The sequence below is a fragment of the Macaca thibetana genome, chromosome 14 (genome assembly GCF_024542745.1).
Source record: "Macaca thibetana thibetana isolate TM-01 chromosome 14, ASM2454274v1, whole genome shotgun sequence".
Lineage (NCBI taxonomy): Eukaryota > Metazoa > Chordata > Mammalia > Primates > Cercopithecidae > Macaca > Macaca thibetana.
Window position 1 is genome coordinate 57,978,037 of NC_065591.1, and position 27,147 is coordinate 58,005,183.

The 27,147-nt window shown below is 42.4% G+C and overlaps 1 protein-coding gene across 5 annotated transcripts in view; it reads right to left on the minus strand.

Moving 5' to 3' along the window:
- The window catches only part of PPFIBP2 (PPFIA binding protein 2), a 151,190-nt gene that overhangs the window by 53,302 nt on the left and 70,741 nt on the right, over window positions 1-27,147 (minus strand). For 4 of the 5 annotated variants that reach the window (XM_050756123.1, XM_050756122.1, XM_050756120.1 and 1 more), the window contains 3 exons: window positions 18,059-18,151; window positions 13,739-13,852; window positions 1,442-1,573 (listed from right to left, as the gene is read on the minus strand). In XM_050756123.1, the coding sequence (XP_050612080.1) occupies window positions 1,442-1,573; window positions 13,739-13,852; window positions 18,059-18,151 (339 nt within the window). Of the gene's footprint in view, window positions 1-1,441; window positions 1,574-5,868; window positions 6,784-13,738; window positions 13,853-18,058; window positions 18,152-27,147 lie in introns of those variants that run through there. The other variant, XM_050756125.1, reaches the window with a different exon arrangement.

Here is a 27,147-nt window from a genome sequence, read left to right on the forward strand (position 1 = left end):
CCAGAAGAAAATTCAGTTACTTCTCCCTGAACATTTAATTCAACTAACACTTCACACAGATTAGCTTTCAGGCTGTGTAAACTTTGCAATATGTAAATAACGTATCTATGTCTACATTTTCATTTCCAACATGCTTAACAATACTATCAGTAAGTGATCAATAAAAGCTAACTATTACTATGCTAAGAGTTCCACATACATTGTCTCATTCACTCCTCAGAATAACCAAAGAAATTGGAAGTATTACTACCTCCATCTTACAGAAGAAGAAACGGGTTTGGGAGGTTAAATTACTTGCCCCAGATCACAAAGCCACTGAGCTCAGTTTAAAGCCAGGAGATCTGATTCATCAGCCTGGACTCTTAATCAATACAAGCTACTGTTCTCAGCTTATTGGGGATATCTTCTTTTGGCAACTGTACTTCTAATTAATGAACATGTTCTCAAAAGCAATGCAAGGAATATGCTCGCACATTAGAAATATTCTAATCACCAGTGTGTTTACTCAGCAAACATGGCAGGTTTCAGTATGCACTAATGCTGGCACTTATCAGAAGGGAACAATATCTGTCTTTGGCCTAAATGTAGGAAGGAGATGAAGACATACCAGGTACTGACAAAATGCCAAATACTATGACAGGTACTTAACTTTCATGATTTTATTTGGACTTTACCACACAGTTATCCGCTAACAAGTAGTTAGGTCAGTAAATGAGCAAGGTGTTTCTAAACCTAAAATCTATCTTCTTTCATATCTCTCATTGTTGGTGTGAATACAAGAACTTAAAGGTAGAGGCACAAGAAGACGGTTATCTAAGGTTAAAACAGGCTGCCTGCTCTCAAAGGAGTCTGAGTCTAAAATTCTGTAAACATTTATTTAAAAAAGTCTGGCATGTTCCAGCCAATGGCATACAAAGACTGAAAAACAAAATTAGGAAAACATTCTCTAAGAGAAGGCCTTCAGATGGCCGCTCCATAAGACCCATCAGGAGAAAAGAAACACATAACCTGAGGTTCCACCTGGGTCAGGGAAATGCACGTCAAGAAATGTTTCCAGACTCCTTGGATCTAGTGACAATGGGCTGTTGGGAGGCCAACTTCATTATGGTACGTCGTCATTTCCTTGGTTCTCACAGAAGACATCTTGTGTCCCTCCATATTTTGTCTTATTCTTCCCCAACTATTGCTTCTCTTTCCATCCTTGTCAGCAGTTTGAGGGCAGATAAAGCCTTAGAGCCAAAACTGGGTGGTTTGGATATTGCTGAAATTTGCAGCCACAGCAAAACTTGATAACTTGGTATTAACAGATCACTGCATCTCTAGTGTATAGATATTTCTGGCACCCAATAGCTTCCAGGCTGGGAGTTGACAAGACAGCCTAAATTCACATTATGACAGCCTTCTCAGGTCTGAGCTTAAGACAGTACAAGTTCACCCTCACCTCTGCTTTTCTCTGCTTCTCCTCCTGCTCTCTCTGCTCCTTCTCCATGCCAACCAGCTTGAGCTTCAGCTCAGACACTTCAGTCATCAGATCAAGCTTCTGGGTCTCAAGAGATGTGCGGCTTAGCAGCTCCTGCAAGCAAAAACAGATCTTGAAATCAGAAACCACCATGGCAATAAGAACAGCTCTGGCTTCATCTACAGCACATAAGGCAATACCTAAATTGTGTGTTCAACAACACAGAATTGAGACTGGTACATATGAGTCACAGGCCTATTATGGATGGGCCTGGGCTGATGCTGGGCTATCAGGAATAACACACCCCCGATACCACCCACTATGCTTTGATAGACAAGGTGAGCTACATTTCTCAAATATGTTTGCCCATAGAGACCATTATTCATTATTTCCATATCGAGAAAAGCGAATGGATACTTTCAAAGAACCAAATTTATCAATTTTTTTAAAAAACAAAGCAGCAGATCCTCTCTATCAAAACAAACAAAAACGCTTAACAATATATTTTTTTCAAAGTCAAAATTTCTAGATCACTTTCTGGGCTCAACCAATGCTCAGCCCAGTCTTCAATATGTTTGAATACAGGACTTCACTGCAATGAACCTAGACAGGAGCTAGAGCACAAAGTAGATGTCCAAAGAGTATTGAATGATTACATATGAATCTTATGTGAGATGGATCTTTCCTGGGCTATTCCAAAATTATAATCTGGCCACTCTGGAATGTAAATAAGATTGTTCTTTCCCAATTGTGAGAACAGACCAGGAAGCTTATTACTAGTCTTGCCATCACTAGAACAGTAGCAGACTATAACCAAATAACCCAGGTCTTTGACGACAAACCTGTCACTAATAAAAACACTTAATAAGCATAAACAAGGTAAAAAATAAAGATGATAGACAAGACACCCACTTAGAACTAATATGATTATAAAGGACCTCAAAAATCAGGATCATTTCCTAAAGTCCAGGGCAACATATTTTTTCCATTGGCAAAGGACAATGTCCTGTAAGGTCCAAAATCCTGGCACATGGTAGACACTGGCTACACAGGTTGTGGCAAGAATAGACACAGCAACCAGGAATAGCAATGGGCCAAATGAACAGAAGAATATGCAATATCCTGCCATGGTTTGACCATTTTGTATCATCTTGGGCAACCCAAGCTCAGCACAAGAATGGCAATCTCAACACCCTGACTCAGCCACTATGAGGTCACAGATTTGGAACTGTCCTCAGATCATGAATCAAACCACGCAGGACAGAAATTTTTGACTTGGAATACATGATTCCCCAGGCCAACGGCCTGGGAAACAGCCTACCTGGGAACGGCAGGCAACAAACTGTTCATCTGCTAGTCTGAGGGGATGGGTATCTATCTAGAAGTCCAGCAACTCAGCATAATAAGCTCCCCAAGCTCTGGGACTAAGGAGGCCAGCTCTTCCTGGGCCAGCCAGACTGGAAGCTGGCTCACAAGGCAGAGGCAGAGCACTGCAGCCAGAGCACAGGCTACTTGGCCACTAGGAGTCAGCCAGATGAGTGTGTCCAATGCACTGGAGAACTGAAATATTTTGAGTGCCTCTTCTGTACCAGAGACTGCTGGTGCTTTTGTATACATCTTCTTAATAAACCCTCCCAGTGAGTTGGCAGTAAATATTATCCCAATTCTACAGATGAGGAAATAGGCCAAGAGAGAGTATGTAAATCTTTTGGCCAAGGACACAAGCCAATCAGCAGCCAAGTTAGTTTTTCTTTCTTTTTTTTTTTTTTTTTTTGAGATGGAGTTTCACTCTTTTTGCCCAGGCTGGAGTACAATGGCGCGATCTTGGCTCACTACAAGCTCCACCTCCCGGGTTCAAGCGATTCTCCTGCCTCAGCCTCCTGAGTAGCCAGGATTACAGGCGCCCACCACCACACCCAGCTAATTTTGTATTTTTAGTAGAGACTGGCTTTCACCATGTTGGCCAGGCTGGTCTTGAACTCCTGATCTCCAGTAATTCACCCGCCTCAGCCTCCCAAAGTGCTGGGATTATAGGCGTGAACCACCACGCCCGGCCAGCAGAGTTAGTTTTCAAACAAAACTCTGTTTGACCCCAGAACTCATTTTAGTCTATTGTATTACACAGTTTCCCAAACAGAGAAAGAAGTCCAAGCATTTTAAGAGACATTTTAAAAAAACACGCTAAAATAGGCAATCAACAAACATTCAGTGAGCCCAGGAAATGTCCACTCAAATTGCCAAGACTTCATTGAGCACATACTACCTATCAGGGCCTAGTGCTAAGGCTATGCAGGCCACAAAGGGCCTTAAGCAGTTCTTCCCTGAGTGTGAGGGCACACACAGTAAGTTCTCTGAGTCTTGAGTACATGAGTATCTTAAGATATAATCATCCCCCACACCACCTATTCTCTTCCCCTTCTTTCCTTTCCCTACCTCCCTCTCTTCCTTTATTACCTCATTCTCTAGTTCTCTATCCTTCTGCCTACCCACCTTGTTCCCAAAATGTTTTTAGGCAGTTTGCAAAATAGATATTTTCAAGTTAAAAAATAAATCATAAAAATTAAAGCAGGTAGGAAAATAAGTTAAAGTCAGAGTTACAGTCAGTAGAAAATCTATGCCATAAACTTCTATAAACAGCTAGAGATAGACTATAATGTACGTGTGAGCCTCCCAGCTGCCAATGCAAAGGGGAAAAGGAACAAGTGCACAGGTCAAGGTCCACAAGAAAATGTCTTTAGACTACTAAGATCTCAGGGAAAAAACATCCTCCATGAGACTTCATTCTTTCATTCAACAAATATGTTTTTAAACAGCTACCAGATGCCAGTGCCTAGACACATGACAGTTACTAATAAAACAAAGCCCCTGTTGAGTACTTGAACATCTTAAGATGATGCTCAGCCTGGGCACAGTGGCTCATGCCTGTAATCCTAGCACTTTGGGAGGCTGAGGTAGGTGGATCATTTGAGCCCCCAGGAGTCTGAAATCTGCCTAGGCAACATAGTGGAACCCTGTCTCTACAAAAAAAAAAAAAAAAAAAAAAAAAAAAAATTGGCACCCGTGGTGGCATGGGCCTATAGTCCCAGCTACTTGAGAGGCTGAGGTGGGAGGACTGATTGAACTGGGAGGTTGAGGCTGCAGTGAGCTGTGATCATGCCATAGTACTCCAGCCTAGGCGACACAGTGAGACCCTTTCTTAAAAAAAAAAAAAAAAAAAAGATATTCACGCAGTTTTGTCTTCTGATCAGCATTCAAAATATTGCTTTGATGTGATTTTTAAAAGTTTCACAATATATCTCTTTTGAAAGCTAAGAGTCTACTCTGCTTCCATCATGGCCAAAATCCCTATTTTAACTACCAGGTTGTGATTGGTCATACCAATGTTCCAGCTGATGAAGACAATATTTTCACTAGTTCCAATAGCCATTCCAATTGGTCATGCCAGTGTTTGAATTAGTCACACTAACATTCCAAATAGACATTCACAATTGGACACACTAACATTTTAATTAGAAACCTGGGGTTGTGGCCGGGCGCGGTGGTTCACGCCTGTAATCCCAGCACTTTGGGAGGCCGAGACGGGCGGATCACGAGGTCAGGAGATCGAGACCATCCTGGCTAACATGGTGAAACCCCGTCTCTACTAAAAATACAAAAAAAAACTAGCTGGGTATAGTGGCGGGCGCCTGTAGTCCCAGCTACTCTGGACGCTGAGGCAGGAAAATGGCGTGAACCCGGGAGGCAGAGCTTGCAGAGAGCCGAGATCATGCCACCGCACTCCAGCCTGGGTGACTGAGCAAGACTCCGTCTCAAAAAAAAAAAAAAAAAAGAAACCTGAGGTTGCTTAATTTCATATAGTTCACTGATAATAGAACATTACTTATTCTCTTCAGCTTATATCTATTAGCATGTGCTTCTACCTTTCATGATCATCTTCCCCTTGTCCCTGTCATAATTACTGTTCTGGTCCCTAAACTCAAAATCAGCCTTCAACAAACTTATCCCAGTCCAGCTCTACTTCCCCATCTCCAGATCCAGCAAGGCCCTTAGCCACTATTATGAACTGTGATCTCTAAAATGTGTGTTTTAATAGGAGTTAACTTATCCTACATCCTCAACTGCTCCTTCTACTTCCAACATAAAGTGAATCTTGTGCTTTCAACAATATTACACATTCTTCCCAGTCATTTCAGATGGAGGCCACTCAGCTTCTACCAGCCTAACTTACAGAACACTGTGCTCTCTATATTCCAGGGCTGCTTCCAACCCACTATTTGGCCCCCCGACCATCCACATCTATCCTCCTATTGTAAGGCAGTGCTCTTCACTTATACCACATTCTCCCCAAACCGAAGGAACTAACCCGCTTCCTTCAGGCTGTTTTCTTGATCAACAGATTTTCTACCTACTTTAGGCGCATTCCACCTCCTCAATAGCTTCCACATCCTTGTTATTAATTTTTCCATTCAGCATCCACTCTGGCTTCACATTCTTTGACCTCAGCTCCAATAGGCTTTGCTTTCCATTTCGTTCAGCTTTTCAGCAGCACAGTCACAACTTGGATCTCACGTGTATCCAGAATGTGTTTGCTTTGCTTCTAAAATCTTCAGCTCTGAAATTCTCTCTGGCCACAATCTTCTGACCTTTCATCTGTCCCACTTGCTCACTCAACCTCTAAGTTCTTCTGTGGCCACTAGTTACTTAGTAACTCTATTTTCCTGGTTTATCAACTTCCTTGAAGCAACATTGTTCTCCTTATCCACTCTGTACCTTGAGGTGAGTCATTTCAATTGTATTCATACCTACAGCAGAAAATCCTCATGGGATATCAACCCTGTACCAGGCCTCGTGTGCATTTGTTAGTCTTTTGTCTGATTCCACTCTCCACAGCTTAAAAATTGCTAGTAAAAGTAACTTGATGCCAGTTGGTTTCCATACAAATTTATGCTATCTAATTACAGCTGATCTTCCAATACTGCCTGGCAAAACTTGTGTTTGTCTCTGTCTGATTCCTTTCAGGAACTGTTCCAAGTCTTTTCTGTTCTGCTCAAGCCCTAAACCCCTACCATGTCCCCCTCTTCTCTTCAAATAATCTCTCCTCATATTTGCTGAAAAGATAAAATGCATCTGTTCACTGAATGTAAGTTCTATTTCAAAGTTTCCTAGCATCATCTTTCATTCATATATCTTAAATCCCTGTCTAGAAACAGCAAGCCCATAGTTCCTTTCCAAGGATAAATTGCCACAATTGCACATTGCTATCTTTTCTACAGGCTTCTTTCATCTTTGAAAACTGTTCCCTAGCTCAGAACACTTCCAGGTGCACATAAAAAGTAACCATCAAAGGATATAATGCTTCCAGAATTTGTTCCTGAATTGCCCCTGACTGACCTTCCCATTTCTGGCTATTTCTCAGCCTCCTGACTCTTCATAACCTTACGGTAACTCCCTGGTCAACCAGCAGCCTTTGGCCCTGTTCTCTGAGTTCTGATCCTGTTTCTCCCTCCAGCTGGTAACTCAGAATGGCTCCTGCTCACATGGTCCCAGACTCTCCCTCACTTCTATACTGCCTTTGAGCAAGTTCCTACCAAGCTCTGTGCTACTCTAGGTTAGGGCCATCAATCATCCACTCTGGCAGGCATTTAATCTCTCCCTAACCATCAGCTCCCATTCCTCAGGCTATAAACATGATCAAATTTCTGACATTCTAAAGAAACTTCCGTCTTGACCTTGCACTCAAAGCTACCACCATCAACTCCCATGTCCTCTTGCTGGACAGATGCATATGTGTGTGTGTGTGTGTGTGTGTGTGTGTGTGTGTGTGTGTGTGTGTGTATGGGTGGGTGAGTAGGTGTGTGTGGGGTGTGTATGTGTGTATGGGTGGGTGAGTAGGTATGGGGTGTGTGTGTGTGTATGTGTAGGTGAGTAGGTATGAGGTGTGTGTGTGTGTGTGTGTGTATGGGTGGGTGAGTAGGTGGGTGGGTGTGGGTGCATGTGGGTGTATGTGTGTCACTCCTCAATAAGATTTCTGCCTGCCTGAACCTGGCTTCTGCCTTCACTAACTAGGGCACAGAAATAATCCTGAAACCAATGTACAAACTTTGAGATGCAGCTTGCATTTCTCGTATCTTAACTGTCTCGCCCTTCATCCATTCAATGTAAGGTACTCCTAGCCACCCCATCTTCCTTGCTTCAGGTTTTCCTGACCTTTCTTTTTTCTTCTCCATCTCCTTTGCTGGCTGCCTTTATTCTGTCTATCCTGTAAGGAAAACATTCTTGGAGCCCTTATTCTCAAGACTGGAGTGAACTGTGATCCAGGCTGTCTGGAACACCCACATCCTCGCCAGGCAATGCTTGCCCCCTGCTGAAGGCTTCCTGACCTTCAGGGTGGAATTCTGTTGTAGTCATGCAGCTACCGCAGTGTATGAGGAGGAAGTTGAGGGGAGGCAGTGAGCTGAGGATAAGGGGCAAAGGCTTCACAGGCGGCATTCTGCTTCTGCTCTCAATTGTTTGAAGGTTGCCTGTGCAAATGAAGAGGGAGGTGGTCTGGGGGAGGGTGGTTTGTTTTACTCACTGTGATGGACCATGAAACTGGGTAATAAATGTTTAGAAAAAAATCAATGGACAAAACTGCCACTAACCTTTTCAGAAAGACAAATACTTCTTCTTTCTAAGAGATGAAAGAAAGTTTATATCTCGGAGCAACTCATCATTTCCTTTTTCCAAAACTCAGGTTCTGACTAAAGCTGAAAAAAAGAATTTGCCTTTCAACCTATTTTCTCCTTAAAGGGCCACATCTTGAAGCAATTACCTCTATCTTTCAGTGTGGAATATGACCCAGGGAGTTACTGACCAATGACAGAGGACTGCAGCCAGACTGGCAACCTGAAACCAGAACGAAAGAGTGGGCAATGGAAAGGCATAAAAGGAAAAATAAGTCTCTTTGCCCTTTGAAGTAAAAGGCCCAGGTCTTGCAGGGAAGTCTCTTTCATGAGTAACACTGTGCAGAGAAGAGGTGCTTGTAGTCAACTCGAGTTTGAGTCCAGACTCAGTCCTCAGTAACTCAATCATCTCTCTGAACCTCACTCTTATCTGTAAAATGGAGTTAAAGTATCTACTTTGCCCTGTAGTCTGGATACCCAACATCACATCGGATAAGCATGAAGAAACTCATTAGCTCATAAATCCCCAGAGGGAATTTTGGGGAATATTTGAAAAATTCCTGTTTTCTTCACTTCTGAATCAGTGTCTTACCCACCTCAGAGAGATTTGTGTTCCCACCGGAACATGTACACAGCTCTGTTTAATATTCTCTTTGAGATAGAAATACCTGCTTAAAGGCACTCCTGGGAAATTTACCAGGCAGCTACTAGGCCTAAGTCTCAGGCCCACGACCTCCTGCTCAGTGTCTTGACTCACAATGCCCAACCGTGTGATAGCACATGCTTAATAACACTGGAATAACTTTACTATAACTCTGAGAAGTAAGAGGTGGGCAATACAGAGTCCATATTGTCATCCTCAATCTCTACTAGTAAGAAAACAGGTGCACTGACTTTCCCAGATCAACAGCAAATAGCGAATCTATAGAAACTCATATCCATGAACTCTTAATCCCCTATATTTGTCACTCCCCAACCTCACCTAAAAGTAAAAAAAATGAAGTTGCCTAAACCCTGAAGCTCTGGCTCAGTAGGGAGGATGGAAATAGAGGCTGGTGTTGTCCAAGATTTCCCAAAAGCAGGATTATGTCCTCACAAGGTTTGCATCCTTACTTCCTCCCCACGGTGCTCCCTTTCCCTGTGTTGTTTTGACACTGAACATTGTTTCTGTTTATATGGATTATATCTGTAAATGGCCAGTCTCTGGAAAATGCTCCATTTGGCCACCAGCTCCATGTAAAACCTCTTATCCACTGAGTAGCATCAGCTTCTTCCCAGAGATCCTCTTCCTCTAGAGAAGGGTGCAGAACCTACTAGACCCCAGTGAGCTCACAGTGGCTACTTTAGAAAATGCCACCACGGGCCTCAAGTATATCACAGACCAGGGAAACCCTCCCCATGATACAGAGATTTTTGCTGCCAGCATAGTTTGAGCCAGTCACGAGAACATTGCTGGTCCGTGCCTGAAACCCTAGGGTACAATTCTGGGCCCTGGCCTCTGATAGCCTCAGTGTGCAGCTGAGCAATGCCTTGATCTGCTTAAGGACCAAAGAGGCAGGGCCCAGTGCTGTGAGTTCTACTTTCAGGCTCAGACAATACCAGACCAGTGAAAACTGACACGGACTGTCCCTCCCTTAAAGATCCTTTTGAGAAATGTCTCTTCATTTTATTTTATTTTTTTGAGTTTCATTCTTGTTGCCCAGGCTAGAGTGCAATGGCGTGATCTTGGCTCACTGCAACCTCCATCTCCTGGGTTCAAGCGATTCTCCTGCCTCAGCCTCCCAAGTAGCTGGGATTACAGGCATGTACCACCACACCTGGCTAATTTTGTATTTTTAGTAGAGACAGGGTTTCACCATGTTGGTCAGGCTGGTCTTGAACTCCTGACCTCAGGTTATCCGCCCACCTCGGCCTCCCAAAGTGCTGGGATTACAGGCGTGAGCCACAGTGCCTGGCCAAGAAATGTCTCTTCTTAATGGGGAAAGTTTCCTGGGCAATCCAGACATGCTCAGTGAGTCTAAGACCACATCTGACTAGGTGCTTCCATAGGCAGTCCTGAGAGATGCTTGTAGCTGTCTATACAGACAGCTACAAGGTATGTCTATATGTCTATGTTGACAGCTATGAGATGCTTGTAGCAGTCCTGAGAGATACTTGTAGCTATCATATTCCCTTCCCATCCCATATCCTGCCATGGGCTGCAAAATAGAAACATTATTTTGCCCTGAAAAGTGTTCATAATCTAGGTGGGCTCATGTGGACCTGCCCCTTTGCTGGCTCTGGTTGGTTCTGGTTTGCCTGTCTAACCCCAAGAGAGGTCTTTTTGTTCTTTCTGGAGGCTAGATGAGTTCATGTGTAGACAAAAATAGATACGAGTTGGGAGGTCAGCCTTGAGCAGGGACAGGCTGAGGATGTTGTGGCTGGGGATACAATGAGTACATTGTTCATGAACTGGGTAGGGAACTAACTCCTCACCTCCTGTGCTCCTGGAGGGAGGTTGACATTGGTCAAGAGAACACTATGGAGAGAGACAGCTCAACTGGGGTTCCTGGAGCCCCTCTAAGCACAAAGTTTGGGCTATGCTCATTGATTTGGCTTTCCCCAGGTCCCCCTAGAGTTATTCCAGACTGTGGAAGGGGCCAAGTCTAGAGGAGAGGTTGCAGATTAGAGGCCTGCAGGCCAGGCTTGACCTATACGTACGTACTCTATGATTCACACAGCATTTAAAAAAACTTAAATTAGCTGCTAATATTTTAAAAGCAGACGTCTTTAACTCTTTAAATCTGGATTTTGAGTCTTGTGAAAAATGAGAATATCTAGCATTACTGGGCCTAAATGGGCAGTCAACGAGTAGAATAGCAGCTGCTGCCTTCAGACAGGATGTCTTCAGCCTGCAGGGTTATCAGGAGCAGCAAACCCAGAGGAAGCACCTTATCTATAGGCAGTCAGAAGGGCGCATGCTGAGACAGTGAAAGGATTTCCTTTAGAGCCTTTGAGCAGTAGGCTCGCCTTGGCTCTGGGCAGGAATGGTTTCTGAGGCTGGCAGAAAGAGGCAATTGTTTGTCTCCATTCTCTGCCTCTAGGCCATGAGTCATTCTTGCTCCTACCACCAGAAGCCAAGGGCCCTACAGCCCAGGATATCTCAGTCAAATCAGGCAAGTGTTTGCCTGTCCCTAGCTCAGAGAATGCATACATAGTCCAGCCAGAGATATTGCATCAGCACTGTGGTGCAAGAATCAAGTGTCTTCACAAACAGCATCAAACAGACGTCAGGAAAGCAACAGCATGTGTGGCCGAACATTCAACTTTGGATTTAGATCTGGGAACTCAAAAGATCCCAAGCTCTGGTGCCACCCAGCCCAGCGAACACATGAGTGGGAGATGGGGCTCAGATGTGTCCTATGGCTTGAACTCAATTTGTTAAGAAAGGAGCACTGCACACTGCTATCATTTTACCCTTGACAATTTGAGAGAACACAATGAAAGCTTACGAGCAGAAAAATAACTTAGTCAAGCTCAGGAATCTTTGAAACTCAGAAGTGGCTACCATACTCCAAAATATGCCAGGTTAAGACATCTACTTGTATGGCACATGGTACCACATGCCCAATACCAAACCCACAGCACACAAGAAAGAGGATTTAGAATAAACAGAATAAAAAAGGTAACTGAGCTTATGACTTTTTAAAAAGTCTAAAATGGCATCCATGGGATGATGCTTAGAGGAACTAGACAGCCTCTCCCCAAGTGGCACAGGGCATCACAATCAGACTCCTTGTCACAGAGACTTTGACAATAGAGCAGAAACACTGCCGTGGAGAGCTATGCAGAGCAGGCACAGCAGCACGGGCAGTCAGATAACTCAGGCACTACAATGCAGCTATTCTCTGACCTCTGATTATGTGGTTACTCTCCCGGCATAACCTTCCTGAAACATCAGCCTTCTGACATGTTCCTTTCCATATTCAAATATTCTTGATCTCTTTCTGGATTGTTTACACCATTCCATCATCTTCCTCCCTTATCCTTCTCACCTCAAAACCACACCTTGTGCAGACTTCAAAACACAATCTAGTAGGTTGTTTTCTGCACTCTTTCTGAAAATACTTTCATCATTTGAGATTTTTATCCATCAGGCTATTTTCTTTCCTGGGTCTTCAAAAGAAAGATTCAATTAAAAAAAAAAAAAAAAAAAAGCTTCAATTCCTCTTGCTAGTCAGATTTTTAGGGAATATTATGAACAAGAGAAATGGCACACAACCTAAGTAGAAAATCAAATGGAGCCAAGAATGTGGTAATTTATTAATCAGCAATGAAAAGATAACAAACAAAAGTTTCAGAGCCATTGGAACTGGTTTTTATGGAGACATACATATAAAAACACTGACTTACATTTATATAAAGTTATTCAAAGGCACTCAAACTAGCAAACACCAGAATTAAGATGTTTATCATGTGACCAAAGGCAAAACACAAAGCCTATGTTCACCAGTATGCTGTCAAGAAACAATCTGAGTCTTATGCTGATCATGACAATTAAAAAAAAAATGCTAGTGCTTTTGAGGGAAAGATTGTAAGTAGTCCTCTAATTGAATCCACTCATTTTCAGGACCAAACTTTTGTTCTTTAAGTAATTGTGAGCACCTTTTATGTGCCAAGTACTCTGCCAGGAGTTATAAGGCATACACACATAAACTTCAGTCATTGTTTAATTTTCAAGATAACTTAAAATGTAAGAATGATTTAAGGAAAATTAAATATTAGATATATTAATACAGTTCATTTAAAAACCTAATTAGCTTCTCAACAAATTCTGAAGAGTTTTGATGCAATACAAATTCAACACCCCTTCCTAAAAAATTGTAGCTCATTATTTACAATACAGAAAAAGTATTTAAGAATTGAAAAATAGTTAAGTCAATTCTGATACTTTTACTAAGAAAATCTATTATAAGTGATAGTAAAGATGACAATACAGTAAAAATTTAAAATGGGATAAATTATATGATATTAAGCATACAAAATCAGAGGACTAAATTGCATATCTCTTGGGACTACAGATTTGGAAAGTACACGTATACACATAACAAGGACCAAAAGAAAATAAGGAGAAGACATTATTTGAATGGTAGGGAACAGTTTAATATTTTTTCCATTTTGATAGCTATTAAATTATATTAAAATGTTATTTATGTAGTAATTTTTATTTAAAAAACTATATAGAGTAGGAAGAGGTGGAGCGGGATGGGAAAGGGGCATAGAATCAGCTGAGAATTGACTTTCTAAAACTCCAGATGGCACCCACAGGATGAGGGTGAGGCCCCCAGCTGAGGGCTCCCTCACTGCACCAGGTCTGGGGAAAGTGCTATCTCGGAATCTGTCTAACCAGCTCAGCAGGTTATTCATCTCAGGGCAGCCCTTCCTTTCCCTACCCCCTCTGCCACCCTCAACGTACAGGTTGGTTTCACTTGCTGTATAAACACTATACACTGAGCAGCCAATCCCACCTCCAGGCAGGATGGGAAAGACGACAGCGAGATCTGTAGCCTGGGCATACAAAGGAGCTTCAGCACGAGCTGCTTCAGAACCCAAGGGCCTTCAGTGCACCCGCCCTTACCTGTTGAAGCATCTCTTCAGCAGCATTGAGTTTCACCTGGTGTCCTTCCAGACACACTTCCAGGTCTCGAATCTTCTCTCCCTGGGCTTCTACTTGGTCTGTGAGGACACTCACCTGTTCCAGGAAATAAAGCAATGGTGGAGGACCAGGGACTTCACATGGTGCAGGAAAGCCTCCCCACCGCAGTCAAGCCGTGAAACCTCACCACTGACTCTTAAACACAGGAAACAGTTTTGCTTTTTGCTGAATGGCGGGTGGAGGAAGTGCCCTGAATGAAGGCAGCTCCAGTTAGATTCTTACCTTACCAGGGAATCTCGGCCACTGCTCTGATGACATGGGTCACGTTTACTGTTCTTGACAGACTCAAGAGTAAAACACCCAACAGCCACAGGAGCTGCCTCTGGGCTGGACTCCTGCTCCTTATTCCTTTTCCAGAACAGCCCCAACCTCAAGGCACATCTCAGCTGGCTTGTCAGGACTTCTGTCTGCAACTTCATGTGGAAGAGCGTTCCAAACTTCATGGAAACTAACCAATGACCTTACCTCTCTCATAAGGGTGTGAGGACTGCTCACCTATCAGGCGAGTGTTTTGTTGCAATTAAGGAATGTGGGCTGTAAAGGGCATGTATTAGCGCTGACAAAACTTGGCTCCAGAAAGGTTTTTGTGCTTCACAGGCCAAAACATGACTCTAAGTCATAAATATAGAGGAGCCACATTACACATACGGTGGCAGGAACAAAGTCATCTTTCTGAAGAATACTGAGAATCTCTATTGAAAATATTAATTAGTAAAAACTCATTTACAGGAAGTCATTCAAATTATGCCCTAACTATATATTAACAATGGTTTTCATAGCCTTCTCTATTAGCAAACTGCCCCAGGATCCTTTTTCTTTATTAAGAGATGGCTCAAAGCAAGAAGAAAGAGAATGAGTGTCCTCTCCAAAGTGAAGAAATTAACAGTTGATAAACTGAGATCCTTTCGACCTTTTTGATTAGAGTCATTGCCATTTACATATAGATTATCTGGAATTATTTCCCAGTCTGTAATGGAATAATAGATGGAGCATGAGTTGATGTAATTCATTTATGAGTGTTTAAATAAACTTTCTGAATTATAAAGCGCCTGTTTAAAAAGGAACTAATCTAAATTAATATGCCTACTTTAAGATCTCCATTTTTATTTTCCCAAACGATGAATGAATTATTGAAACATATTCCTGGAGTCGACACATGGTTAACATTCCACTTTTAACCAAAAAATCTGTTTAAAAAAAAAAAAAAAAGGCTCTATCAACTTGGTCCACCTTACATGCAAACCTTTGTGGGTGGGTGTTTATTTATTAATTCCTGTGGCCCAACACTCTCAGCCATCCTGAACTAACTCCACTTTCAAAAGGGCAGGACTCTTGGGGTGGGCTTTGTTCGCTGGAATCTAGAGTTTCTGTTTGTGAAGGATGTTTTCTGGTTAATATTATTATGAGGGTTAAACATTTCTATGGTCTATACCATGCCTTGAGGCCATATGTTGGTGATACTCAAGGAATTATAGGATCTCTAGCATTCTGTAACTAATTGTTCAGCTCCAGGGTCCTTCTGAACCTCAAGGCTGATTCTAAGTATTACGAATGAAGGGATGTAGGAAATCCAGACAAAATACATAAAGGTCCTAAAATGTGACCTTCGTTCACTAAAAAAAACTATTTTTGAAACCCTAATAGATGCTAGGCATAATTTTAGGTACTGGAGGATACACAAGTTAAAAAAAAAAAAAAAAGGATGAAAATCCTTTTCTTAAGGAGTTACATTATAATGAAGATATAAGAGATTTTGGTTTTGTTTTTAACTAATCCTAGAAACAAAGTATTTTGTTATGTGTGATTTGCCTTTTTCTACCAGTAGAACCAGGAAAACTTTCTGGGCCAAGGACTCTAAATTAATTCAGTCTGGCTAAGCTGCTGTGTTCATTAAGCAAGAGGCTCTACCCTGCTGAGAATCTGCCTAACCAGCTCCACTGGGCCACTACAGAACAGCAGTGATCACGTAACAGATACTCCTGGAGTCTGCCCATAAGCTCCCAGTAAAGTAGAAACCACTAGGGTCAACTTCTGACTTTACTGGTAAGCAGCTTCCCAATTGTGTTAGGATTATTTAAATGGGGATTATTCAAGAATTCAGAATTTTAGAAAACTATGAATGTGAAAGGCAGCATTATTACACAGGACTTTAAAAAATTAAATTGTAATCCTCTCTAAATAGGAATGTGCTATTTCAATCATGAAGGGTCCTGGTTCAAAAGTTTGCAATGCCATACTGTTTGCTGCCAAATCTTACATTGGATACTCTTTCATTAATCATGTCATTGGGATAAGAGTTTCAAATTACATATCCCTCAAATATCTGTGCTACAATGTGCTATTCAATCTGGTCCCTGCTACCTCTCTACAAGGCAGCTTGCACCACACTTTTGGGCACAGACTCCAGGCACAATGGCCCCTTGCTATTCTTCCCACACCCCAAGCACACTCTTGCCTCATTGTGTGGGCTGGACTGACCACCTGCTCTGCCTGGAATGTACTTCTCCAGGTATCTGCATGGCTCCCTGCCCGGCTTCCTCCTGTAAAGGAGATCTTCCTTTTACTACACAATCCTCATCCTGCTTTACTTTTTTCCAGAGTTCTTACCAGTGCCTGAAATAGTTTATGTATTGGCTTATTGTCAATTCACACTCTCCTTTTTCTTTTCTTTTTTTTTTTTTTTTTTTGAGATGGAGGCTCGCTCTGTTGCCCAGGCTGGAGTGCAGTGATGCGATGTCAGCTCACTGCAACCTTCACCTCCTGGGTTAAATCAATTCTCCTACCTCAGCCTCCTGAGTAGCTGGGATTACAGGCACCTGCCACCATGCCTGGCTTATTTTTGTATTTTTAGTAAAGACAGGATTTCATGCTGGTCAGGCTGGTCTCCAACTCCTAACTTCAGGTGATTCACCCGCCTCAGCCTCCCAAAGTGCTGGGATTACAGGCGTGAGCTACTGCACCTGGCCCACTCTCTGTCTTTCAAATGGAAGATCCACAAGAATGGGAACTTAGTTTGCTTCCTTCACTGCTGCATCCTAGCATCTAAAACCAGCATCTCACAAGTTGTAGATACTCAATTATTTTATAATGAAGAAATTAATGAAGTGAAGAAAAACACAAAACTTCAAAGTAAAACTGTATATTTGGTATGAGCTCAGTTATTTAGAATAGAGGCAAGAGAAAAAAAAAAAAACATACACTGGAAAAAAGGCCAAAATGTTAACCTGGTTCTTCAAATTTTTAGAATTTTAAAAGCTTCTAAAATCATTCATTACCCTTATGTTCATAAAATACAATGAAAGAATAAAACATATAAGGTAAAAAGAGAGAAAACAAACACATTGCCACCTCATAACCCTAGTGCTCCAAGCTAAAGCCCACAGCCTGGGGTGGGGGCCAGGCCTCCCTCAACCCCTCCCTTCATTCTATCACTAGTCTAACTCATCACCCTTTAAGCTTTTAAGGAGCTGGGATTAGGATACGAGCCTTTATATTTTCCAAATCACCAATTAATATCTGATGCATACCAGACCTTGAATAAATGCTTGCTAAATCAATTTATATTTTCAAGAGTTAACACAGCAAAGTGCTAGACCTGCTTCTTCAACAGCCTTCTTATGAGAATACCTAACTCTATGTCCTACCAAGGCACACAAACTTTCAAGAGCAAAAAAAGCTCCCTTGACTATCCTTCTCCGTAAAAGGTTTTAGAGTTCCTCTCTTTCAAGCAAGACAGCGATCAAAGGCTTAGCCCATTACCAGCTCGAGGGGATTTGGCATCAAAGTGATCAGTCTAGATCCAGCGTCAGACAATTTGGACTTGATTCCATTAGCATTCACCCTTAGGCCCATATCACCCACAGCTCTGTTTTATTAGTGGCATGAGGATATATCTCCCCTCCCGCACAAGACTCAGGGGCTTCTGGGGGACAGGGCCCATTTTGTTCATTCTTAGTACCTGGAAATCAGCCTGGTCATGGGGCTTCCAGTGTATAGAGGCAAGTGCTTGGTAGTGCATGATCAATGAATGAATGAATTCACAGCCCCCCAAAGCCAAGTCTAGAGTTAAATGTCCCCTGAGTTACTTAATGTTTTATTTCAGGAAAAGTCTTTTCTAAAAACATATGCTTTGGAAGGAGAAAAATTCCAACAGAGAAAATCCCTTGTGCTTCCCTTCCACGTAGGGGAAACTACATAGTAGGAGGTAACAGGATAAGCTGGTTCTCACCAAACAGTACCCACCTGCAATATGAGGGACTCCTTATCCCCTTCTAGACGTGCCAAGCGTTCCTGGTAGGTTTCATTACTAGCAGCACTGTGGTGGTTTACCTGGGACTAAAGAGGACAGAAAAAAAAGAATACACTTAAAAGGTTGGAAAAACATCTTACCAACTTCTAAATGAAATAGGGGATGCATGTAATTTGTGAGGATAGCTTCACTGATTATATGTACAAAACCACTCATCAAAACAGGAAACCACAAGATTTCAAAACTACCATGAGGAGAACCAGATCACATGCCACTGAAAGGTGTGCCCTGGAAGTTGGCACAACCACCCCCTGGATGACCTCACTCCTGGCCAGGAGGGCCTCTGTGAAACTCTAGGCCCAGCAGTGCTTGACTTGACCAGCTGGGTCTGGGTTAGCCAGAGGCACAGCCTCCAGAGGCATGTTGACAGTGAGGGTCTGCTCTTTGAGGAGACTGGAGAGCTGGCACCATACACCAAGGGACTACATGGGAACAGCTTCTGGATAGATCTTGGTATCTCCTAACTCTCATGCCAGGGTCCCCTGAAGCCAAGGCACACCTTGCTGCATGGAGGCCCATCCTGAATATCACAGTGAGCACGAAGGATGGAGGATGTCAAATGCAAGGCCCTTCACTCACACATCCCTTCCCACCCCAATCCCACCCTCTAATAAGAGCTTTGGTAGCCAGGCTAGCAGGTCACATTTCTGCGGTGCTAGAGCTGAGAGAAGCAAGCTAAGACAAACATCTTGAGAAGAACTTAAATAATAGCCAGAGGGATGCCAGAGCAAAAGCACAGGAAATGACAGGTAGCCAGAAACTACAGAAAACAGAGGAAAGGGAGAGGATGTGAAATGTCAGAGGAGAAGCAGAATCTTACAAATGCCCCGAGCAGAGAAAGGAGGTGTCACTTTCTTGGGTGTGTCTGACCTGGTTGTGGGCAGACAGGAGAGAAGGAGCTAATGTCACCAAGCTGGCCCCAACACCTCCTTCCTCCATGCGAATGGAAGACTGAAACCAGACTGGTCTGCAATAGGCCACCTAAAAGGTTGGCAGTCTGAAAAAGTAGATCCAATTGCTAAATGCGGAACTGAGTATCATATAATCTGAGCTGGTCCAGTGAAATCAGTGCTTCAGTATTCACGAGGGAGGTGTCTACTACCCTAGAGGAAAGTCTTAATTGTGCAGAGGCAGATGTGAGAGACCCAGAGTTGGGCTACCTTGTCCTAGGCCATTTCCCCACATTTCAACTTTTAGCATGGGCTCTCCCACCACCATGAGAAAAGGCACCTCCTTCCTCCTCTCATCCCACCCCTTCCCAATGCACTGCATAGGTGAGGGAGGCAACAGAGTCATGCCCAGTCCTAGAACAGAAATGTGGACCAAGCATACTGCATTCAAACCCTGGAGTCTCACTAGTGAAAGATGCATTGCTTGTTTGTTGAAGGTGCAGCCGGAGGACAGGCCCAGGGGCCACTCCCCAGGCCAGCTGTGCCAGGCAGCACCTGCTGCCACACCTCTGTCTTCTGCTCCAGCCCCTCTGGAGTCTATGTCTTGTTCATTGTTATGGAAGCTCTTAAGAACGTTAACAATCACAAATGACTTCTTTGTTAATGGCAGTTTATTGTTGCTAAATTAATATTCCAGTTCTCACATGATCAAATCCTCTGACTAGAATCCAAGAATATATTATAATCTATATTTTCTCAGAACCTGAGAAGGAATGATAGGAGAATAATTCTTAATAGCAGGTCAACTTCTTTGTCAAATAATTCATATGATGGTGATTTCCAGTGGACAGAGAATTAAAAAGGACCCAGGTGTCCAAGTGAAGCTCTGCACGTAGAACCCCAGTGCCAAGTCCACATGGACACGGAGCCACCTAGCTCTGGCAGCTGCCCATTCTCTGGCAGGAAATGAAGGACAGAAGACTAAAGGGAAGACTCCTTCCACAGACTCCAGAAGCCACTGTACCAACTATGCCTTATTCAAATGGTGTGCAGTATATTCTTCATTATAATAAAAGGTCTACCCAATCACCCAGAGAGGTAACTATTTTTATTAGTTGACAAAGAGTAAGAAAGTTGAAATCAGAAATTCAGTTAATAAAATGTATGACCCAGATTCTATAACACATGCTAGAAGGGGGATCAAAAATCTAGATCCACGCTAGCAGCCAATGAAAAAAGAGAAGCACAATCAAGTTAACGGATGCGCAGATCAGTGTGGTAAAATCAAATCAATTGCCTAGGAGAAGCATAATTATTCTGGAGCAAGGGATAAACTTCATGTTTTCATCCAGAGATTTTGTGTAATGGGATCAGCAATACCCATGATGACACTCTTAGAGTAAACAGAGCCCAGTAGAACTCATTGTTTTTGTGTGATGTTCTCAGAATAGTTCAGAGGCTAGTGGACAATATGGGCCAAAGGTGAAAGCAATTCTATGGAGACTAATATAATACGATTCAGGCACAGTGCTGTAAATATACAGCAAGCACCTTGTGCTCAGTATGTGCCAGGCACTGTTCAGAGCACTTTGCCATAATGTTTGAGTTTCCTACAAAATGTTTCTATTAATTAAAATATATTTGAAAATCTAGAAGCACTGTTAGAGGACCTAGAACAGTGATTCCTGATATTTGTCCCTCCTATAACAGATTCAAGGAGCCAACTCCTTTCCTAGCAGTCATACTGGTCCATACAGCAGTGGTGTGCATGGCAGACAGGTCCCTCCCGCACCCAGTGCATCTTCCTCTTCTACAGGTCCTTCAAAATCACTGGTCTCCAGCAAGCTTTTTAAAGGTATTAAACAGCAGTGAAAGATAATGTTCCAGACAGAAACGCAAAGTATCACTAGCCTTTGCTTTTGATGAAGTCAGAGCCATGTGTTTTCATGATCTATATAGGACTGGGATGTTAAAAAAAACTGAATTCTTCAGAAGGGCATAGGCCAGGATCAAATGCCACCTACGCCTGGAGAAAAACTTGGAAAGCATCTGAGAACAGGGCCAAGAAGAGGATTGTCTTGCTGAATGCTAATACTCATCAGCCAAAGGTAAGGATTTGCCTTTGGGTGAATCTGTATATTCTGTATTCTTATAATATGGCAACAGGTTCAATCACATTCTGGTATCATTCTTGCATTATAAAATGACTACATCATCAGGGCATAATAAGCTTTGTGGTTATCAAAATGTGATTCCAATTTATTGAGAAATATATTTTAAAGGACTGAGTTAGGACACACCTCTGTTTTGCTCTACTTTAAAGAGAGCTTGATTGGTCAACAAGTATACCTGCTTCTTTAATAGTGGAATTGCAAACAGAAGGCTTGGATGGATAGTGGGTCCCTGCATGATTCCAGGTTTGAGGCGTCCCTGAAAAGTCTTGTCCATGTTCCTGATTAGGTAAATCAGTGATAGGGCAGTTGCCCAGCTCTCCATGAATGAAGTCAGGTTGCAAGAACCAAGCCCACATTCCACAGAAAAGAAAGTCCAATCAAATTCTGAAGGATGCCACATGCTAATTTTCTGGGTTTTTTTTTTTTTTTTGGTTGTTCTTTTTGAGATGGAGTCTCATTCTGTCACCAGGCTGGAGTGCAGTGGCGCGATCTAGGCTCACTGCAACCTCTGCCTCCTGGGTTCAAGCGATCTTCCTGCCTCAGCCTCCTGAGGAGCTGGGACTACAGGTGTGCACCACCACGCCCAGCTAATTTTTTGTATTTTTAGTAGACATGGGGTTTCACCATGTTGGCCAGGATGGTCTCCATCTCTTGACCTTGTGATCGGCCCACTTCGGCCTCCCAAAGTGCTGGGATTACAGGCATGAGCCACTGCACCTGGCCTACATGCTAATTTTCTATTGTTTCCCACTGTGATATGGCAAGTGACTATAAAGGAGAGTATCATCTACCCCCTGTTCTACTTGTTAAGGATGCTCAACCCACAGATGAATATAAGAAAGAGCTAATTTTTACTCAACCAATGACATTAGCCACTAGGCTAGACCTGCCAATGGTAAGCTCTGTTACATATATTTGATCAAACTTCCTCCCCCTCTGTTTTGATGGTTATTGCTACAAATGTGACAGGGAAAAGTCAATCTTCTCATTCAAATTTTCCATTGTCAGAACTGTTTCTGATACTGTAATTCAGGTTAGTTACCTAAAAATATTGTGAGAACCATGTGATCTGTGTGCCCTATGGAGAATTGTTAACTACAGATATTTCCATATCCTCTTCAATTTTGACTAAAGAATGCCACAGTGAAACATACTACCTCTCCTATATCATGGAACTGAATCAAGACAAGGGCTTCTTGAATGCATATCGTTAAGAACTCAGCACCTTTAGTCAAGATTATTGAAGCCAAACCACCTTTCTGTCTATCAAGCTTTGCTCTCAAGAGGTTGAAAAAAGTCTCAGACACAAGGAATTCATCCTCTAAAACTCAGATCTTGTGGAGGCAAATATAAAACACAGCACGGAGTTGTCATATCAAGGTCTTCCCTAGGCCTTGAGAGTAATATTCCAGAGTGTTTCAGAAACAGTGACAACACATCTCCTTGATTCTTACAGGTTATCCTAGGGTCTGTTTCTATAAGACCCAAACAGCTACCACTGCTGGGGCTGGGCAAGCCTAATGTGCAGCTTGAGCAATTAACAGCCTAAGGTGTGGGTATTTTCTAAGCCATCCCTAACTGAGAGGGGCCTCAGAAAGATGTATCAGCTGTGCAGGATATTCTATGGTTGGGATTCTGGAGTTGATCATGATAGTCAATCAGCCTCAGCAGGGAGAGGATAGAAAGAGAACTGTGAGTAGCCAGGAGGGAGAGGACTGGCTGACCAGCAAGATTCCAGCAGGGATAGTCTCCACATAAGGGGCATTTTGGACCGTACAATGACACTAGCCTAACCTAAACCAGGTCCTGTCCCTGCCTCTCCCATCCCTCCCCTTGGTCAGTAAGAAATTTACTCTTGATAAGTTCCTCAGGCACAGAGAGCTGGATGCTGGCAGACTCAAGAAATCAAGATTTCTGCACCTTGGAGAACATTGCATTTTAGGGATGAGATTTTCAGGGGATGTGTAAGGTCCAAAAAAGAAACTTCATCAGGAATTGTGGTGAACCCTAGATCAGCCGAATTTTCCCCTTGTTCTCTTGCGAAGGAAAAGGAACAGAGAAGACTTGTATCAGTCTTGGCAGAGAATTCTTCAGCACCCTGCTTTAATGGAATCTATTGTTTGTGTAGAGTAGGCTGAGATCATCGCTTTTACTGTAATTATAATTATGTGGCACAAATGAGGGCTGCCATCTTCTTAGAAAGATCCTCATCTCCCTGCCACTTGATCCAAGCTTGACTTGTTGAAATCCTTCCTCTGAATTTTTAAACTTGGGAACATAGCATGGTAGTGGTGGTGCAATAGTTCTGAGGTTGTCAGTGGCCATGTCCTGCTCCACGGGGAAAAAGCTGGTTTGCAGCAAGAGACAGCTATGAACCAAATGTGCACAGAAAAGCAAACAAAAGCCAAGAAAAAGACTGGAGGCATTCTCATCCCTGGTGCATGCTGTCTAAAAGCAGAGATATATTCCAGCCCTTCCTGTTGGTTCCCTCTTGGCCTGGTTCAAACTGAGTTTCTGTTATTTGCAACCAAAGTTCTGGTTAATGCATTTGTCTCAAAAGGTGATCAACTGACTAAAATTTACTCCTTTGGAAACAGACCTGTAGGAAAGAATTCCTGCTATTTGGATATAGTTCTGAATTGCAAAGGAATTCTGCCACTATTGCTTGATTTGTTTAAACTGGTAATTTTTAAGATAGGACTGTCGGTCCTAAGCCAACTATAGTTCAAACCAGGATTATCGTCAGGGGCTAACTGAGATCTACTTTGTGGCATAGGGAGTGTCTGTGTGGGATGTACTAGGATAAAAAGGAAACCCAGTCTCTTTTGTGTGTGGAATAGATGACTTTCTATCCACCACCTGTTTGCTTCCATTCTTATTTCCCATGTAGAGCAAAAAGGTTAAGACAGGGAATGAATACAAGATGCAACAGGCCCATGGGCATCAACCGGGGTTGGTGGAGGTGGGGAGCAGGATGTGGGATATGAAAAAGTAAGTTCAAACAAAACAAGAAATAAACAGGAGCTAAAGTCTAAAAGATATAATCAGAAAATGAATCAGAAAATGAATAAATGAAGGGTAAATAACAGAAATATATCTAACAACTGTTTAAGTAGTTATGTCGAGAGAATTACATGTCAGACACAGCTATACAAATGCCAGGTCTGGGCACTGGGAGGCTGAGAGCTCTGGGTTTCCTGTGCCCCTGATTTGGCCCAGCTGAACTTCAAGTCAGGGGATCCCTGGGGACTTTCTTGTGTTGCTTCCATATTCATTTACAGAATTTCTGTTGCATCCTCCTCCCCAAGGGACCACCTTCTCTGCAGAAAGAGGACAAACCAAGAATAATTAGGAGGCTGGGGATGCACCTAACCATGTGTAATCTCAGGTAGGTCACCTCATCTCAGGCTTTCCATCCTTTCAAAAGAAAAAATTATGCTTCATGGAGCAACAGAGAGCGTCAAGTTGGGTCAGTATACCTGAAAACGTGTGGTACTAAAACTATAGAATGCTCTTTATAGTAGGGTGCTCTAAGTATTCCTGTGTGACATAAACAGTTTTTGAATAATCATAGGAATACTTTTTTTTTGAATAATCATAGGAAATGATTTTTAAATTATAATTTAACACATGAATTTAGCTAACTTATAAATGAATTTAGCTTTGTTTAATCTAAAAGACCAATGTTCAGTTAGAAGCACCAGTTAGAAGGCATCATTTAATGCTTTCTACAAAAAGTTTTAATTAATTCACTTTTTTTGTGTAAGAGAACAATGGGGGCAATATTTCTGATCAGGATGCCTAAGAAATATCTATAAAGATCTGTACAAACAACCCAAGGAAACAATAACCAAAATACTTTCAGGCTTGAAATGAAAAACAAAACAAAACAAAAAGAAAGCCTCTGTGATAGTGACAACACAGAACCCATCATTAGCTAATAGCCCTGGGATCATGCCTTTGGGCCACAATGCCAAAGATGAGTTCACTTCTGCACTATCCCTGAAAAAGTGCTCACATTTTGGAGTCATATATTCATGGCCACATTTTTGGCTTTCGTACAAGTGTTTTATTGTGTACTGTAAGTATTATGTGCTAGATACATGTTTATAATGAGTATACTGGGAATTTCTGTAGCTAATAATAACCAATCATAAACACATGGGTTTTTATTTCTGTTCCAATCTAGTGGTTAGTTCAAATGCGGGTTAAACATGAACTTTTCAGCCAAGTTAACCCCCAGCAGCCTCCTCAAAGACATCACCCTCTGACTGCAGTGGCTGTTCATATCCATGACAATGCTCTCTCCTGGCCTAGCCCTTCCACTGTAGCGTGGCCACGGGATAGCCATATTAGTCTCTCCATGGAGCTCTAGACAGGGTGTGAGTGCTTGATGCCATGGCTGGGGTCCTGCAGATTTGTGGGCAGCATGACTGCTTTATGGCCTGGCTGGCATTTGCAAGGAGAACACACCCTTCACATGTGCTCTGGTACACCTCAGGGATGCTGGGTGAGGGCATTTCTGTAGCACTCCCCAACTGGCACGACCCAGGAGACTTCCTTCTGGCACTGTACTTCACTGAACTAGGGGAAGGAGTTGGTTCCAGAGTAGTCAAATGGGGCAAGGGGAAGATCACAACAGGGCTGTCATTGGTATACAAGTAAGGAGTGTGGGAAAATCTAAGACAGTCAGTTCCCCAGTGTGACAGCTCTAGCCATCATGTTGGTTTCTGAAGCCAACAGTTGCTTCTCAGGGCTCTTGCCTTGGGATCCTCAAAATGCATCTGCCTTCCTTTTTTTTTTGATATCAATAGCTGTCATCTTGGCCAGGTAGAGTTACATTTCCTTCAGTGCTTCTAATAAGCTATAAATTCCAGTGCCTTCAGGATCTTGGCCATAGTACATACACTGTCCCAACTGGTCAGAGCATGTTAAATTATATGACGGCTCTTTGCCTGTAAATACGCTGAGATTTTGAATACAGCATGTTGGGTAAGCCTGTAAATACGCTGAGATTTTGAACATAGCACATTGGGTAACCTTGTCCTGGATAAGCCTTAAAATGATTCTGCCTTATTTAGCCATTTAGATGACATGTATTTTTAGCTGAATAAGAAAACAAAAGAAAATGTATTGTGTTTCCATGCTGCCTGGTCAAAAGGATCTTATCAAAATCCAGAAAACCAGTTACAAGTGAACCATAGCTGCCAGGCACAGGGCATCAGGGGAGATATTCAAGTTACTAAGGCTATATCTTAAGCTCAGAAGCACCACTCACATGCAACCCCTTTTAGAAACTTAGAAGACATAAACCTTAAAAGTAAGGGGACCAAAATAAATAAATAAACAAAAATGAATGGATCACAAAAGCTAGTCAATTCCTGCTATAGGACTCTGGTTACCCAACACCAAGGGATCCCAGCAGTATGAGTGTAGGCAGGTGCTTATAAAAAAGAAAACTTCCCTTAGATTTTTTTATTAAGGAGTTCTAGGGCTTTCTGGCACTTATTATAAACCTGACTATTCCCAGGACCAGTTCTACTTTTTCTAGGTGAAGAATGGTCAAGCCAATCTACCATCTTTGGCACAGTGTTAAAGAAATTTCTTCCAAATGCAATGTGAATAGAGTGCAATCAGATCCTTTGCTACTAGGAGTCCAACAAGATAAAATCTATCCTGACCTTGACCCTTATGCCCTCCTCCCCTCAATTATATATAAGGTGAGGTTAAGTATTGCTGATGGGGTTATCATCCAATGATCTAAATGTCCTCTTTTAAGGAAGAACAAATCAGAGTTCATAAACAGCAAATAAATAGCTTCTTGGTTGACCAATGTTCACGTCATCACACTCCATGCATGTTCATTCAATGACTTGAATAATCTTGAGCACCCACTAGGTATCACTTTCTGTACTAAATAATGATTTAGTTCCTGCCCTTAAAAAGCTCTGTAGTATT